The following is an 18,576-nucleotide window of genomic DNA, read 5'->3' as shown; positions in this document are numbered from 1 at the left end:
ATTTGTTTATATCAAAGTCCAGGCTGATTGAATGGAAATGTTGCCCTTACTTACTTGCTAACTCTGTCCTTCTCCCATTCCTTCTTTCTTTTGCTTTTAGAATTGCGGAAAACCAGTGATGTCAACTGTTGTTTATCCATAAAATCAAAGTTACAAAGAGAAAATGGAGAGGTACAGTATTGTTTTGTTAGTGCAATGCTTGTAGCTAACATAGCAGAGAGGAAGTTAACAAGATGGAAAGCTAGAGAAAACACTTCCTCTAAATTAGCCTGGTCAAATACAGCATGCGGATACTGGCATTTATCCAAAAGGTTAGCTGCTCTTCGATGGAATGCCATAGAGTAGTCCCTGCCAGTGAAGTGAATGCAGCAATCTTGCACCCGTGGGACCTGTGCGTGCAGTTTCCTGTGTAATTAAGAAGCCCCAGGATAGTTCTACCATAAATAAAAGACACACGTTCAAAAAAAGAAATACAGAACATAAGGAGAGCCCAAGCCCGACTTTGTATAGGACAGATATGGAACTGATAGTATGACTGCTCTCAACATTGGTCTTTTATGCACCTTCTGGGTGAGGTGCACTAGAGTAGGGTTTAGGAGAACCAACAAAGAATCTTCTGACATCGTAGAGGCTAATACATTTATTGTGGTGTATGCCTTTTCTCTGCTTCTTGGTGATTGGACGATCTTGCTTCTGAAAGCACATACCACAAGGTGCCCCACATGCGTTGCTTTGATCTACATGATTCTTAAGATCTGTAGGCTATAGCAAATCACTAGCGATGTCCTACCTCTGAAGTTTACATAATGACAACGCTACTATATGTATTAGAATCTTATTGCCTATACTTCTCTCTTGATCAAAACCATTTTTGATTTAGTCTGTTATACACTCTTTATTCCTGCCTTGTACGCAGTCTTTAAGGGCCCCCAGAACTCTGTTGCTTTGATCCACATAATTCTTTAAACCTGTGGTCTGCCATAGGGCATAACCTTTGCATACAAAAGTTCCTATATCCCATCCCTTCCGGGTAGGGATGGGAAGGGCTCCTGTGTGAAACACTGGAGAGCTGCTGCCAGCCAGTGTATGTAGACTATACTGAGGCAAATGGACCAATGATCTTAACTTGGGCCTCATCTACATCAAGCAGGATATTGCAGTATGAAAGCGGTATATAAAAGGCTTTATAGTGGTATTGAAGTGCACTGACAACTGTTGGGGCCCACTGGCACGTACCATGCACCACTTTCATAGTGCTATATCCTGCTTCGTGTGGCTCCTGCCTTTTATATGCCATTTTCATGCTGCAATATTCTGCTTGGTATAGAAGAGGCCTTGTAGATGAGCGCTAATTTCATGTTGGCAGAGCCAACCTTTGGACGCAAAGTGGTTTACTAAGGCCTGGGGAAAGAGATGTTTCTGGTTCAGCAGAAAATATACAATTATTCAGGACTTTCTCTTACATGGAACGAATTGCTGTGTAACTCTCATTCATTTCAGTGGGAATTGGCCTAAAGTTGTGCTCAGTTATGTTCACAGCATGATCTTCCATTTTATGATTCTTTCATCCGTGTTGATGCTTTATTTGGAAAGGCTCCCCGGTTTGTGCAAACTGTAAATATTGCAGCATGTTTCTCCTTTAGTTAAGGTCATTTATAAAGAGAAAAATAAAATAAATCATAATCACTCCCCACCCATTATTTTTTTCTTGAAATGAAACATACACACTCCATTCTTTTATATTGCCCAACTGTATGATTGTCCTGAGATTAAAGATAACGGTAAAAAAAATAAAAATGAAATAGATTCACAAGGCATGGAAATTGCAGGCAAATGTAATGTAATTTTGAGCCGGTTTCTTTCCCTTCTTATAGTTACACAGCTGATTCCCATTCATTTACGGACCTGTGTACATGGCAGGAATGAAGAATGTATAATAGTGTAGATCAAAAATGGTTTTGATCCAAAAGGGGAATACGGGCAATAAAATTCTAATATATATAGTAGTGTAGTCATTATATAAACTTCAGAGATATAACATTGCTAGTTATTTGCTATGAGAGCTCTGTGCTGCTCAGTGTTTGTGGACCTTTATTTGAATAGCAGTACTCCTGGTTATTGAGCCTTCTGAATATCCAAATGCTAAGATTTCTTCCAAAACAAAGAAATGGAGGAAGCACACTATTAAGCAAACAGCTCCTCCAGGACATGCTGTATTGCAATGCAGCATTGAAAAACTATTTTCAGTTTCTCAGAGTCTGGATGTTGTTCTTAGGCAGCGGCCTGACAGACAGATGGAAACATTCTTAATATTATTTGGTGGCTACACCCTACATACTTAGGAGTTAAAAAAAAACACACAACTTTGTTTCCTTGATTTCCCTGCCACCTGTTCTTCTGTACTAATGTAAGGCCACAGCTAGACCTAAGGTTTATCCTGGGATCCTCCAGGGTTCGCCCCTGCCTGAGCACTGGATCCCCTGTGTGTCACCTAGATGGACAGGTTTGACCCCCTGGATGATCCAGGGATAAACCTTAGGTCTAGCTATGGCATAAGTCTATTCCACAGTGTCAAAACATAAAACACTTAATAAAAATACTGAAGGATTAAAAATCCTGGGAGAGGGGAGGGGGGAAAGGATTTCACCCCATGCTGAAGAAATCACAATGCATGCACCAGGTGAACCTCTCTGGGAAGCTCATTCCACAACTGGGGGGCCACCATTGAAAAGGTCCCCTCTTAGTAGCTAGTAGGTGAGTTCAACTGGAGGACCTCTAAAGATTATCTTAGGGTCTGGTGATATGTATATATATTTAGAGAGAGGGAGGGAGAGACTGACAGAGTCATGTCTTAGGTGTGGTTGGCTGCTGTAGGAACAGAATGATGGATTAGATGGACCCTTGTTCTGATCCAGCAGGGGTCTTCTTATGTTCTGTGCTCTTCAGTTTGTGAGCTTGACATAGTTGACTTGAAGGATTGGTTAGGAGGTTTCAGAGAGAGAGATAGAGAGAGAGAGAGAGATGGGGGGGGGGAAGGAAGTTCCATATTGACTTCAATAGGAGTTTTGTTAATATTATTGTCATTCCAGTTCAGAGATGATTGTTCAGTAGGAGGACCTACACAAAAAACTGAAGTCCATTGACATAACAAGCCAAGAATTCAGTGTTAATTTGGTTGACTATTTTGTTTGGGCAAAATATGTTATGGTTTCTTTGGTTGAGCCAACCTTGACATTCTTCTCCAAGAGCTCTTTTGCAGTGTTACCAAAGAAACTTGCCTAAAAATCAGTGAATTGGCTTCTTTTGGTATCATTCTGTGATGGCTAGTTACTTTTATGTTTCCTTCAGTTAAGCTCCTGCTGGCCTCTCCAGAGTCACTTTGATAGAGGCGTGCCTTGCAAGAATGTTCTGGTTGTTGTTGTTGTACTACTACTACTACTACTACTACTACATTTGTATAGAGGTTTCTAGTATTCAAAGCATTAGTAGTAATTCTTACAGCTGAGAGAAAATGGCTTGCCTAATGCACATAATGAGTTGATAGCAGAGGAAATTGAATCAGGAAATTCTTGATTCATAGCACAATTTTTCCAGTTCTCAGTTCGCATAATTCATAACTGAAAAGGAGGAAGGTAAAAAAAAGAAAGAGAAAAAAGATGCCATTTATCGATTTTTCTCTGTCCATCCTTCTTTTCTTTACTTTTTTTTTTAACCAGGAATCAAGGCACAGTAGTGCGGTTGAAGAAGATTCAGAAGGGGATAATGACTCGGAAGAGTTTTACTATGGAGGGCAGGTAAGAGACAATTTATTATCCATCTAGTTGAAAGCTAAATACAATACCTAACTTAAGTCCTATTGATTTCTATGGGTCTTTCTAAGTTTGACTTAAGTCTGGACACAACCCAAGAATAAGAACTAACGATTTGCTCCTTTTTCATGGCACCAAACAACTGCTTCTTGAGATGGCTATCTCACTCTGCCTAATGGTTAGCGATGTTATGATTGTATGAAATCTGATCCAGATGAGGGCCACAGATTGGGTTAAATTTTCCAGTCTACTTTTCACAAACTCAGATTATTTTTCCCCACCAGAAAAATTCAGAATGAAATTCAAAGCAAGTCACAGAAGAAGCAACTTTTTTATTTAATTAATCTAGTTGTTTGCAGGGGGTGGGGGTGGGGGTAGGCTTACTGGCAGTGACATAGTGAACTTTGTGTGTGTGTGTTTTTAGAATGAAGTCTTCATGTTGGTGCAGTTCCTATATCCATAAAAGGACTTGGGTCCTTTCATGGGCATTCCCCTAAGTTTGCTGCTCAGGAGATTGCCTGAGCATCTTCCAAAGTCGGAGGGAAAGTGCTCTTTCTTTGAGAGATGCAGGCAGTCTCCAAGTCAGCAAACACAGGACAATGTCCATGAAAGGACCCTAAGTACTTTTATGGATATAGGAAGTGCACCAACATGGGAGACTTCATTCTAAAAACACAAATACACACACACAATGCTCACTATGTTATTGCCAGTCAGCAGAATGCTGCCTCCCACAACTAAATTTCAGAAATGGGGGGAGTCACATGGCTACAGAATCCACTTGACCTGCAGATACTGATCCAATGTGGAATTTGTGGACTGGACTGCAAAAAAAGCTGGACTCATTTGAGTCCATTGCAGATTTCTAGTTTAAAAATATTTCAAAGTAAAACACCAAACTAATTTGGCCTTTGCCAAACTTTGATGGAGACAGTCTTTGAACTGATTGAACCATAAGTGTACCATCACTTCTTGACATGGGGAATTTCATGGCATGGCATCAATATTAAGCTGATTGTGCAAGGGAATAGAGATGATAGTGTGAACTGACCCTCCGTTGTGGCAAGATTTGGTTCTATAATTTGCTTTAGGACTTCTTCTGATGTTTTGTTTCTAAGACATGTGTATGCTCACACGTGTAATGTATTGAGCACACATGTATAACGGAGGAAGTGTTTAACAAAGTCTGTTTTCCAGAAAAAAAAGCATTCATGATTTCGGAGAGCTTATGCTGTTTGTTTCTAAGTCATATGAGTGCTCACATATGTCTTTTAGAATGAAGTAGAAATGATATAACAAAGTCTGTTTCCAGAAAAGAAAAGACAAAGGTGCAGTCCTATGGGTTGCATGCTTGTGAGATGGAAGTCTCCAAATTGGGAGGCTTCAATGTTTCCAGTGCCCTGACGAGTTGCTGATGGCAGGCTGGAAGGAGGATGGAGGCAATGTCAATCTCTCTGTCCTCTGTGTTTGGGTTTTTTCTTTATATGGGCCTCTGAGCCCATCTAGAAAGAGCACACTGGTGGGGGCTGGAGTAGGACTGGGGAGGCCATACAATTCCTTCTATCCTGGCCTCTCCTCTCTTCAACTCGCCTTTCCCTGCCCGCTGGACCGCCCCCTTTTCTTTCCCTCCGAGGCTGCATTTGTGATCTTGGGAAGCAAATGATGTGTTTCTTTCCATGATGGCTGCAGTGGATGGGGTAGGGTTGGGGGGAAGGATCAGATACCGGAGTCTCCCTTCTATGGTCAGAAGAGTGTCTACAGTCTTGGAAAAGGGAATCCAAAGATTCCTATGATCCCTGGGATGCTCTCCCAGGACCTTAGGATTGCTCTCTCCTTCATTCAACAATGTTATTGAAAGTGTGCTACTTTTCTTGTGATCCGTTGACACAAATCTTAAAATGTGAGTATGATTATTTATTTATTTATTTATTTACAATATTTATTTATTTACAATATTTATATACTGCTCTCTCATCAAAATTTCAGAGTGGTGTACAAGGTAAAATAAAATAAAATAAAAACAGAATAAAAACACGTTAAAATAGTTTTTTTTTTAAAAAAAAAAAAAAAAGCAAAATGCAAAGTGAACTGCGGTTGGTCATTAAGGGAAGGCTTCCTGGAACAGTGGCGTTTTCAGGCAGTGGCGAAAGGAATACAAAGTTGGCACCTGCCTGACCTCCAGATGCTGGGAATTCCATAGGAGGGGGGCCACTATGCTGAAGGCTCTTCCCCTGGTGGACTCCAATCGGATGCCCTCAGATGACCTCAGTGACAGGGCAGGTTGATGGGGAGAAGGCGATTATCAAAGTTTCATATATTAATCCTTAATGTAATTATTTGGCAATCAACTCCAGTCATTCCATTGACATTTAACTTCCTCGTAAGTGTGCTTAGGATAACAGCTTTAGCAAAACGATATGCAAACCAGGCCCTATGTTCAGTCCATTGAGCTAAAAATACATACCAGTATATGTCAATGTTGAAAAAAGTTATGTAACTTTTTTTCATTCCAAAGTCCATTTTTGGAGTCTTTATGTCTGATTCACCTTGAGATTTGCTGATTATTGTTTCTTTTTCTTCTTCTTAAAAAAGACTGCATATCTGTCTTTTTTTCTTGCTCCCTCAGTGGAATAATAATAATAAAAATACTAGCACAGCCACCTCCCAAAGAGAAATGAAAGCTCTGTCCCCGTCTTAGCCTCTTTTATGAGAACAATGAAAGGTTTGATTCGAGCACTTGCTTCAACTTCTCTTCTTTTGGTGCTCCAAAGTCACTTCTCATGCTTTATGCCCTTTTGTAAAAGAGAGTTTAAAACAAAATGTCAGTGAATTTGTAGAGACATTAACAAAATAATTGTTGAGGACATTGCTCTTTTTTTTTCTTTTTGGAGAAAGTCCTCCAAACCAGCCTTCCCCAACCTGGTGTCTGCCAAATGTATCAGACTACAACTTCTATCATCTTCAGCCAGGATGGACAATGGAGGGAGTATTAGTCCAACACACCTGGAGGGCACCAGTTTGGGCTACACTGCTCGAAATGCTGAGGTGTAATGCTTTGGGCCTTTCTGTGTAACCATGAAACCTACCACCACCACCACAACAACAACAACAATAATAATATATTTATTACCCGTCCCTCCCTCTGGATCGAGGCGGGGAACAACACCAAATAAAATACAATACATAAAAATAGTTGAAAGAGCATATAAAACCAATACAATGTTAAAATAACAATCACAATATATTAAAATTCTTAGGTTTAAAATTCATCTGGGTAGGCCTGCTGGAAGAGACTAGTCTTCACAGCTGTCTTAAACTCAGAGAGAGCATTACGTTGATGAATCTCCTCCGGCAGGCCATTCCACAGTCTGGTGGCGGCAGAAGAAAAGGTCCTCTAGGTAACAGTTGCCAGCCTAGTTGTGGCTGATGGGAGTAAACCCTTCCCAGAGGACCTGTGTGTGGGGCGGATTGTATGGGAGAAGGCGATCCCGCAGGTAATCTGGACCCAAACCTTGTAGGGCTTTAAAGGTAATAACCAACACTTTATACTTCGTCCAGAAACTAATTGGCAGCCAGTGAAGTGATCTTTTGCATCTTATTCCCCTTACATAAAACTTGCCTTGCTGGATCAGATGAGAGGCCCCATCTGGTTCAGTGCTCTGCCTCTGACAGTCACCAACCTGATCAGGCCTGTGGATGCTCACAAGCAGAGGGTATGAAGGCGATGGCACCCTTCGTCCGGGCATTTCCATTTCTGGTGGAAGCCCTGCTTTGTCTTCCACTGCTGTAAGAGACGGTACCCAGGATAAGGCTTTCTCAGTACTGGTGCCCATGCAATGAAACTTCTTGCCTCAATATGTTCAGCTGGCTCCCCTCTGTGCTTTTAAGGGTCAGTTAAAATACTGTTCTGATGAGCTTTTTAGCAAACCATTCTTGGAGAATTTCTTTTCTTCCATTGATTTATCATCCCTGTGCTGTTTCTGTTTTTATTGTTTACTGATAGTGGTATCGTGATGGTTGTTGGCTTCCTGGAAGGTTACTTTCTGGGAATGCAAAGGCTTCGTATACTTATTTAATAATCAACCAGCCAACCAACCAACCAATCCACGATTCACTAAGAAAATAGAAAATGAAAAGCTAAGCATGGGGGTGGGGGGGTGGGGGGAGGAAATGCAATCAAATGCAAATTTGCCTGTATCTAAGAGCCCAGTCATATAGATTGCAATACCAATAGGTGGAGGGCTCTGAGATTGTAGCCATCCATCTATCTTATGTCCTACCAGCAAGAGCCAGGCAGGGCAGGGGGAGAACAGAGGAGATTTTCCCTTCCATTCCTCATAAAAAAGATAAGAAAAAAGTAAGCTCTGAACCTTATTGGCAGGGGGGCAGGGATGGCTGACGGAGAAGTCATAGGATGCTTCAGATCTTGACCCCTCCTCTCTGCTCCCCTTCCTGCCCACTGACCTTCCCCCTTTTTGATTTCTATCAGATCATCCAAGGTTGCTCTTGGAACCTCAGAAAGCAGCCACTGCAACGGGGAAGGGGGAATCCGATGTCGGATTCCCCCTCCTGGGGTTGTTGGAGCGCCTGTGGTCTCAGGAGGGGGAATCTGAAATATCCCCAGAACCATAGGAATGCTCTGTCTGAACACTTGAGGAATTTGATATTTATGAATTCTGCTATAAACTCACCTAATCTGCAGCTTCCAGACCAATGTGCAGATTGAAGCATAGTTTATCCTTTGAATTTCACACTTCTCTGAATTCATTTATTTATTGATTACATTTTTATACTGCCCAATAGCCGAAGCTCTCTGGGCGGTTCACAAAAATTTAAACCACGAAGAGCATAAAAACAACCAACAATCTAAAAACACAAATCCAAAATACAATATAAAAAGCACAACCAGAATAAAACCATACAGCAAAAATTGATATAGGTTAAAATACGGAATTAAAACAAGGTTTAAATTTAAGTTAAATTGGGTGTTAAAATACTGAGAAAATAAAAAGCTGGCGACGGAAAGAGTACAGTGTAGGCGCTAGGCAAACCTCTCTGGGAGGTTTTGCAATGCAGTTCTTGGATCAAAACAGTACCAACATGCGTATAGAAATGGATATTTTTCAAGGATAAAATACATTTAGAAATGTGTATTTTATGAGAAAACATGTTCAAAAATTCATCTTTAAATACAAATTGAAATTTAAAAAATCATGCAGATTTTTTTTTTAAAAACCAGCAAATTAATACTGAAACAGAATGAAATGGGTTTACGAATAAACACATGCCAAGTGAAAAGGAATGAAAATAGACTGATCCATCCATCCCTACCTGTCACTCACATAATTCTTGTCTTTTTAGTAGACAGAACTGAATAGAGCTGAAAAGAAGGGGTTTGAGTGACTGAAAGATTATGAGGCAGTGGCGGCAAAGAAGAAAACCCTGCTTTGATCTTTGATAAAAGGGTTTCTTTACTCTTGCTAGTCACCTGTGCAGAGTTCTTCAAGGAAAAAAAATATGTTTTCCATCTCTCGAACAACAGCCAGAAATCTCTATCATGTCTTGGTTTAATGGCTCATCTCTTCTAAACACAATCTTTTCAGACGGAAGAAAGCCATGCCTTTTATCTTTGCCAGAATTTCACTTTTTCCTGTCACTGCCTTTGTTTGCTCTTTCTAGAAATAACAATAGAGCTACAGTTGTCCAGGGAAAACATTTACAGTTCAGATTTTAGCCATGCTGCTCTTCAAATCTATCCAATGATACAACAAATCTACATTCAAACTTGCCACTCATTGGTGGTTGTTATATATTTCTCCTTAGTTTGGGGAAAACTTGATGCCATTTCCTGCGTCACTGAATGGGCCACGTGGTCTTTGCTGCTTCCTCTTTCTTCCCTGTGTAAAGAAAGAGGAAGCTGCTCATCCCTATTGTGGGACAGCCGCAGGAGGCCAAAGCGACGGTAAGGGAAACGAGATTCCCCCCCCATCTGATGATGCTCTTTATCTGCACTGCTCACCATTCACCAAACCCTTGCCAGCCATGCAACCCGTCGGTGAACCATCATTTTCTAAGAGAAGCAGCTGTGGTTTCCCCCCATAAATGTTGTGTAATGTTGAGTGAATGGCGGTCATAAAAGGACCATTTTTGCAACACTACATTTAGGAAAATATCCAAGCTGCCCGATGAGCACTCAGCAGCTGTCCGCCCTTGCTCTGGAAATTATGTATTTCCCCCATTGCGAAAATGGTGTCTGAAAAGCTCCCATTTACACAAGAGTAAAGGCACAAATTCTCTGTTCGCACCTTTACTCTTGCATAAATGGGGCCTTTATGACTGCCATTCACAGAACAGGAGAAATCCGCAATTTCCGGAGCCTTCATTGCACGTACATTACAGACCTGGTCTATGACATCTGTATAGTGGTGGGGATATGGGGCAATCTGGCTTACCCCATACTGGGAAGAGTGGCTGCTCTCCCTGGTGCAGGCGAAGTAGCTTCTCATGGTCTCCAGGGAGGTACCAGGAGTCATGCAAAGCCAGGAACTCCAATGGTGCCAGGAGAAGTGACTGTTCCTCCCAATTCTGGCTGAGATTCTTTCTCTGTGCTTCCTTCTATTATTATTATTTATTTATTTATTTATTTATTTAAATAGCACCATCAATGTAAATGGTGCTGTACAGCGTAAAACAGTAAATAGCAAGACCCTGCCGCATAGGCTTACATTCTACTAAAATCATAGTAAAGCAATAAGGAGGGGAAGGGAATGCAAACAGGCACAGGGTAGGGTAAAACTAACAGTATAAAGTCCGAGCAACATCAAGTTTTAAAAGCTTTAGGAAAAAGAAAAGTTTTTAGCTGAGCTTTAAAAGTTGTGATTGAGCTTGTAGATCTCAAATGTTCTGGAAGAGCATTCCAGGCTTAAGGGGCAGCAGAAGAGAAGGGACGAAGCCGAGCAAGGGAAGTAGAGACCCTTGGGCAGGCGAGAAACATGGCATCAGAGGAGCGAAGAGCACGAGCGGGGGAATAGTGTGAGATGAGAGAGGAGAGATAGGCAGGAGCTAGACCGTGGAAAGCTTTGAAGGTCAACAGGAGAAGTTTATATTGGATTCTGAAGTGAATTGGAAGCCAATGAAGAGATTTCAGAAGTGGAGTGACATGGTCAGAGCAGCGAGCCAAGAAGATGATCTTAGCGGCAGAGTGGTGGACGGAGACCAACGGACTGATGTGAGAAGAAGGAAGGCCAGAGAGAAGAAGGTTGCAGTAGTCCAACCGAGAAAAAGCATGAAGAGAGAAATGGGGGTGGGGGATCCCAGGAGGCGGGGGCCACACACCCTGACATCTTCCAGCCCTCAGTGTGTCTGGTAAGGGGCAATCAGAGCAGCCAATTTCCAACATTCTCAGGGAGGCAATATTTCTGTTGTGGTGGTTGCGGTTGTTGCCTTCAGTGGGCAGGGTGGGCAGTTCAGTTCAATTGCAATTCTTTGTGCACAGAACAATAGTTAGGGAAGTGATTTGAGTTTGAACTTCCTCAATTATTAGTTCATATTGGTTCATTGGTGTTGGGCTAACGGTTCAGAAGCTGCAGCTTGTGCAAAATGCAGTGGCCAGATTGATATTAGGAACCAGAAGGTTTGAATGTATTAGACCGACTCTGGCCCACTTGCATTGGCTGCCTGTACGTTTCCGAGCCTGATTCAAGGTGCTGGTTTTAACCTATAAAGCCTTGGGATCACAATACCTGATGGGATGCCTCTCCTGACATGAACCTACCCATACACTACACTCAACATCTAAGGTCCTCCTCCAAGTGCCTACTCCGAGGGAAGCTTTCCTGGTGCCAATATCTTTTCGGCAACCAGTCAAGAATTTTCTCTTCTCCCAGGCATTTAACAGCATATGTTGCATTTTTTAACTGAACCCTAGGTAGTTGGTATGTAGTCTGTTTTTAATGCTTTTTATGGTTTTAAATGTTGTATATTGGTTTTAAAATGTTCAAAGTTTTTAATCTTTGTAAACCACCCAAGAGCTTTGGCTGTGGGGCGGTATATAAATGTATTATTATTATTATTATTATTATTATTATTATTATTATTATTATTATAATAATATGTTCAGTAGGCATCACCATTCTGTAATCAGGAACCTTCCCTCTTTTTAAAGACACTGTCCATAGCTAGACCTAAGGTTTATCCCTGGATCGCCCAGGGGTCAAACCTGTTCATCTAGGTGACACACAGGGGATCCAGTGCTCAGGCAGGGGCGAACCCTGGATGATCCCAGGATAAACCTTAGGTCTAGCTGTGGTCACTTATTCTATAGTGGTGCAATATGAGCTCCTGGTGTTCCATTGAACACCGTAAAACTTTTCAAGATATATATAGGTAACACCACAAGAATTCTGATTCTGAAATTTAATACAGAAGTAAATAAGGAAGTGAAAGTTGGTGATTTTCTGTAAGGGTGAGTTCATTCATTGTCGTCCCTAAAACCCGACTTTTCAGTGCTGGAAAAGACATACTTCTGGGTGGGTGGGGGAATAGAACCAACATCATCCAGAGAGTGGCTTATTACTCACCGCTCTCCAGATTACCCCTTCCACTCCAGTTTAATGAATGGAGAAACTAACCCACAATGAGAGCACCCTGCCAGCACCAATAAGCCCCACTCCAAAAATTATTGCACCAGTCCTAACACTACATCAGAGAAGCCAATTAACACAGCTCCCACTCACAGAAGTGAATTAACACTGTTCCCTGTTTGCAACTCTGTAGCTGCGCAGCTCCGAAGCTAACAACACATCAGAGAAGCGAATTAACAAAGTTCTGGAGTTAATTAATGCAGCAATAAGGAAGTGCATAGACGTCTCTCAATGGGGATGCTAGGAAAAGTAGTGAATGGGGGAAGGGCTAGCCCAAGTCACAGCTGAGTCACAGGCCTGCCCAGGTTTTAATGCAGAGGCACGGGGGCACATTGCAGATCAAGTGCCTGGGAGCCTCTTTAATTAAAAAAAAAAGGCGTAAAAAGACTCTTTGATACTGTGGCTTTTCCAAGCAGAAGCTACTGGTTGGGAGTACGCTGGCCGTGACGTCATGTGCCGCAAAGGACCCCACAACGCAGCCAAGCCATAGAAATGCCCCTGTGAAGACAGCCCTCTTGTGAGATTTGATAAGAATTGAAACAAAACAAAACATTAGGCTTAAAAGGATTACAAATCAGAAGAAGATCGCTTCTCCTAAATGCAGCGTATGTCTGGTATATTGCCTGCATATTGCTCTTATGCAAATCCAGAATACATTATGTGTGAGTAAAACAGACCTGGAAACTAGATGTAGGTTGGCATCTGCCAAATACCCCTGTATAATCCAAAACCTAAATCCAGGTATTTCAGATTTCAGCTGTATCCCAGCTCAGAGCCTTGTCCTATGTAAGTGTTGCTATTATCTCTAATAAACCTGTTTTACAGGTATGCTACTGGCCAAGGCCAAATTACCGTTGATAAATTAATTTATCTTATCATCAAAGTTCAGACCAAATGATGTCAAGCGTACTTTGAAAGTGCTTTCTCTAAATGTCAAGTCTTAGCAGGAGAGAGCTGTATGACATGACATAGATACTGTTCTAATTAAGGACAAGACTACCTGGCATCATCATAGATATCTAAAGACAGAATCAGACACGGTAGTGCTGTCTTGTTTCATTTCCCATGAGAGGCAACCATCTCCCCTCCCCACACCCCATTTATACCATATTAGTGTAAATCTATTTTGTATTGACTTCATTGGAGTCTTGATTTTATGGGCTCTTAGATTCCTTTAAAAATCCCCTCGGGTCTAGTTGATGAGCTAGGGATAATGGAAGCTCTCATTACGACAGGATGAATAATATTTTCTGTGATCTGCCACCGCAGGTTCACAGCAGCCATAGTTTTCAAACGTCCGGAATAGGAAAGGGCAGAGTGCCTATAATTCTCTCATAATGAGCATTCATTAATTTCCATGAAACAGGTATATAATTTCAAAGACCATGTACATCAGCAAATATTAAAGACTGTTCCAGCACAAAATTTAATAACCTCCTCCATATAATAACCTCCTCCCCAAAAGAAGCAACTACTGGACGTTGCCAAAACGTATGTTTAAAAGAAGCATTAGTTGCATTGCACCGCCAGCTATTAGCTGAACTAGATCCCTTATTAAATCCCTTATTTAATCCCTTATTAAACAGACATTTTGGTTTCCAATAGACATGAACCATTTTTTAATTTTTTTTGCTGAATAAGAAATCGCCTAAGAGCCATAGTTGCGGCAGGTAGACAGTGGTGATTCACTGATTAGGCAGAATGGGATAATCCAATTCCATATTCCATTCCTGCTTAAAACCCTGTATATCATATTTATTCACCAATAACAAGAATTTCCAGGCATGGATCGTGGGTGGCTTTTTCTGACCAGCCTCAATAAGTGCTTCCAATTATGAAAGAAATACTGAAGCTGTAAAAACCTAGATACTAACAAATGCTGCAGTTGAGAGCATTGCCATTCAACCAAAGTGCAAAATCTGGTGGGATAGCTACTTTCCAATCTGGACATTAGTCCAGCAGATGAGTTCGTAGAGGAATTCACAAAGACTGAATTGCTTAAGCGAGCTACTCTACACTAATTCAAAGGAAACCTCTTGAGAAGCAGGGTGGACATGGCTTTATAGGGGACATCACCTAAAGTAGAGTGGAATGAAGGAATGCATCTCGTCTGCTGACATTCTAACTCCACACAATGCAGCTTCATACTATTTGGGGAGCCCTAATACAATTTAAATGAGCCAAAGAATATTCACGCTGCTTTCCCTCCTTCTTTTCATTTTGCCCAAATGGAAGACTTTTTGCAAAACCCTTTAATTTACAATTCCAAAAAAAACCAAGACTGCCTAATGAAGAACAATTAATTTTAAATGGCTCCACACAAGGTGAAAATTAGTGTTGTGCTGAATTCTGGTCCCCTATTTACAGGATTCCCCCCCCCCCCATGAAAGATGCATTGGTTTTTCTGCCTCTTTTGCAGGGAGGGGGGAGAATTTTGGAGATTATTTTTTTTCCTTAGGGAGAAGGACAGGGTTTCCACTTACCCTTTTTTAAGTTTGGAAGGTGATCGAAGGATCTTCTTTCTATTGTATTGTATTGTATTGTATTGTATTGTATTGTATTTGCTTGAACAATGCCGCCAGCAGGAAACCCTTTACAGAGAGGCTCTTTAAGCCCGGCAGCACTTCAATAACTCCCAAGAAAACACATGACCTATAGGCATTCAGGAAGAATTCCTTGGGCTGCAGAAGCTTTGCATAGAGTCTCAGCAAGAACAAATGAGACTTTTGAAACTCTAGAAAAACTTTTATCTTGCTTGCTCTGCGTTGCTGCAAGGAAGAAGAGAATGTTTCTAAAAAACCCAGATCCCGTTTGTTCTTGCTTCCCAGAGCTTCTGCAGCCAGGGAACCTTTTCTCAGTGCCTATAGGAAAGGGTGCAGTTATGTGGTCTCCTGGGAATTCAGAAAGCACTGGCAGGCTGGGGAAGAGTTCTGGACTTGTGCAGGTGTGTGTGTGTGTGTGTGTGTGTTTTAAAGTAAAATAATTAAATAGAAGACCTTTAGCCACCATCTACACTTAAAAAGGTAAGGGTAAATCTTGTGCTCTTCCCCAAGGAAAATGTTACTCAAAATTTTCACCTCCCCAGTCTCTATTGCCAGAGTTTCCGTTTCGCTCCACCCGCTGAAATGCCAAAAATGGAAGGTGTGAAATTTTTGGCACAGCGCTAGTGAAAATTGGTAAAGGAAGTTCCATATGCAAGGGATTGTAGCGTAGAGAACAGAGGTGTTGAACCTCTTTTGTCCCAAGAGCCAAATTCCATTTTGGAGGAGCTGCATTCCACTGGGAGTGTGTGTGTGAAGACAAAAGGGGCAGGGCCCAAAATACCAGCATATTTTAGCTTGACGCTCGAATGGGAAAATAATTTGAACAAAAGCTGGGGAATCACCTAATGATGAGGAAAAGAGGGTGGGGCCACTTGGGAAACCCCAGAAGGCTAGGTTTTGGTCCTAAGATAGGCCAAATTTGGTCCTGGGTCTATGGTTCTGCACCCCTGGCAGAGAGAAAGCAAGATAAGCCAACAAATTAAAAACCCTTTGCAGAGCTTATTGTGGTGATGGTAGTGGTAGTGGTGATGGTGATGTCGATGATTATGGGGAGATCACACAGCAGTGAGATTCCTTTGAACCTCAAGGTGGGAAGATTTCTTTTGTCAGGGGCCACCTTCCCCGCAGAGTAATCTATCATTGAATGCATGCTGGCGGTGGATGGGGTCAAAGCCAGCGGAGAGCCAGAAGTAAGAGTTGAGTGACCTTCTTTCCCGCTCTCTTTCTGCCACTCCTCTCGCCCTACCTCCCATTCTTTCTCCCTGTCCAGTGGGTGCAGGGCTTTTGACATTAAGCTGAAGGACGCATGAAATTAGGCCATGGGCTGCAGGAGACCCAAGGACTGTCACTTACCCACCCCACTTTACATGATGAATTGCATCATTGGCTGATCATGAGAGGGTGGGTCCAAGGAATGGTAAATACATCCTTTTGTGAAGGAGTGGTTCTTGCTGTCCTTAAGGAGGCAGTAGTGCAACCACTCATGAAGAAACCCGACCTGGATCCAATGGTATTTAAAAACTGCCACTCAGGCCTTAGCTAGACCTAAGGTCTATCCCGGGATCATCCCAGGGTCATCCCAGGGTTCATGTAAATGACACACAGGGGATCCCGGGAGCAGGCAGGGACGACCCCGGGATGATCCCAGGATAAACCTTAGGTCTAGCTAAGGCCCAAGTCACAAATACGCCTTTCTTAAGGAAGGTAGTTGAGAGGGTCATGGTGGAGCAACTGCAGGCACTCTTAGAAGATACTGATTATCTAGTCACATCCCAGTCTGGGTTTTGACCTGATTATGGGACCAAATCAGCCTTGTTCTCCCTGTTGGATGCCGAGAGTGATGGGGTGAGTGTGACCCTGTTAATTTTGCTCAATCTCTCATCAGCTTTTGATACCATCCACTATGATATCCTCCTTGATCAACTCTGTGGGTTGGGCAATGGGAGCACTGTTTTCAGTGGTTCCTGTCTTACCTGTGGGGTCAAAACCACCATTGAGAAATGTGTTGTCTGAACTGAGCCAATTTCGTGCATATAGTGGTGCAGCAGAAGAAAAGGAGCACACTTAGGTAACGGTACTAAATGGGAGGTTAAACGAGTGGATTAGATTACACAAGTGAAGTGGAGAAGAATGGAGAGAGAGAGAGAGAGAGAGAGAGAGAGAGAGAGAGAGAGAGAGAGCCCATACATAGGAAATGGCAAGGCCATGATTTGAAGATAAGGGGGGACGTAATATGAAACAGTGAAAGTACCAAATGAAGACACTGGCCATATTGGGATGTCACAGTAGGCAAGAACTATATGTTTCTGATTGGTTTTTTTTAAATTTTGTATACTTTTTTAATGTTTATTGTTTTTAATTGTTGTAAACTGCCCAGAGAGCTTCGGCTGTGGGGCGGTATATAAATGTAATAAATAAATAAAATAAATAAATTTCAGAGAGTAACTTTGGGGAACTAGTCCTCGTTCCCTTGGCAATTGAGCTATGGGGTTTGGCAGAGTACAGTCTTGTCCTCAATGTTGTTCAACAACTATATGAAGCCACAGGGAGTGGTCATTAGCAGATTTGGAGCCAAATGCCGTCAGTATGCGATGACACACAGCTCTATCTCCCTGTGACATCTGAATCAGGTGAGGCTGTGCAAGTCCTGGATCGTTGCCTAAACTCAGTGATGGACTGGACGGGGGCCAATGAATTGAAGCTGAATCTTGGCAAGACAGAAGCCTTGTGAGTGAGTGGTTCCCAAATCCAGGAGATAGGATTATTGCCTGTTGTGGATGGGGTTGCACTACCTCTGAAAGATCAGATTTAAAGTCTGGAATACTCCTTGATCTATCACTGTGGCTGGAGTCCCAAGTGACCACGATGGCTCAGTGTGCCTTTTACCAGATTTGACTGATATGCCAGCTGTGGCCTCTCTTAGGCAGGGTTAGCTTGGCCACAGTGGTACAGACATGATTCAATTACTCCAATGCATTTTATGTAGGGCTGCCTTAAGATTGGTCCAGAAGCTGGATCTAATGCAGAAGGAAGCTGTTGTCAGAAGCTGCCTCCCTTTTATCATGTAATTCCTTAGATGAAGAATGGTACAGGCTTCCTATTCTCTATTCCATGTTTAAGGTTTTGCTAATAGAGTATAAAGCCCCAAACAGCTTGGGACCAGGATGCCTGAGAGAGCACCTTCTCCCTTATCAACCTGCCTGGTTACTGTAGTCAACAGAAGGGATGTGCCTTGTTGTTCCGCATGGACCTATGGCCTTGTTGAAGTCCACTATAGGTTTTTGGTGCCTGCTTATTTCAACAAGCCTTTCTCGACTGACCAGCCATAGTTTTTATTGGTATTCTGTTTCTCAAAACATTTAATATAGTGTTTTATTCCTTTAATGGTTTATTGTCCATTGCTCTGAAATCTGTTTTGATGTGGAGAGGTATATAAATGTTTTCAATAAGTAATGAAATAAAATAAAATATAGTTAGGAAATGAATCCTGAGCTGTGGAGAATAATACAATGTGCTATGTCCACTGGAGGCTTCAATGCCCGTGAATCTGCTCCAGGTTTCAGTCAGAACTCTAAAGGAACT

The 18,576-nt window shown here is 42.0% G+C and overlaps 1 protein-coding gene across 2 annotated transcripts in view; it reads left to right on the top strand.

Moving 5' to 3' along the window:
• PARP8 (poly(ADP-ribose) polymerase family member 8) overlaps positions 1-18,576 on the top strand; it is a 192,734-nt gene that overhangs the window by 108,101 nt on the left and 66,057 nt on the right. For both annotated transcript variants that reach the window (XM_063128667.1, XM_063128668.1), the window contains 2 exons: positions 101-171; positions 3,717-3,794. In XM_063128667.1, the coding sequence (XP_062984737.1) occupies positions 101-171; positions 3,717-3,794 (149 nt within the window). The remainder of the gene's footprint in view (positions 1-100; positions 172-3,716; positions 3,795-18,576) is intronic.

This window comes from Elgaria multicarinata, chromosome 6 (assembly GCF_023053635.1).
Source record: "Elgaria multicarinata webbii isolate HBS135686 ecotype San Diego chromosome 6, rElgMul1.1.pri, whole genome shotgun sequence".
Taxonomy (NCBI): domain Eukaryota; kingdom Metazoa; phylum Chordata; class Lepidosauria; order Squamata; family Anguidae; genus Elgaria; species Elgaria multicarinata.
The sequence above is the reverse complement of the archived record's forward strand: the minus strand, read 5'-3'. Positions and strand labels throughout refer to the sequence as shown.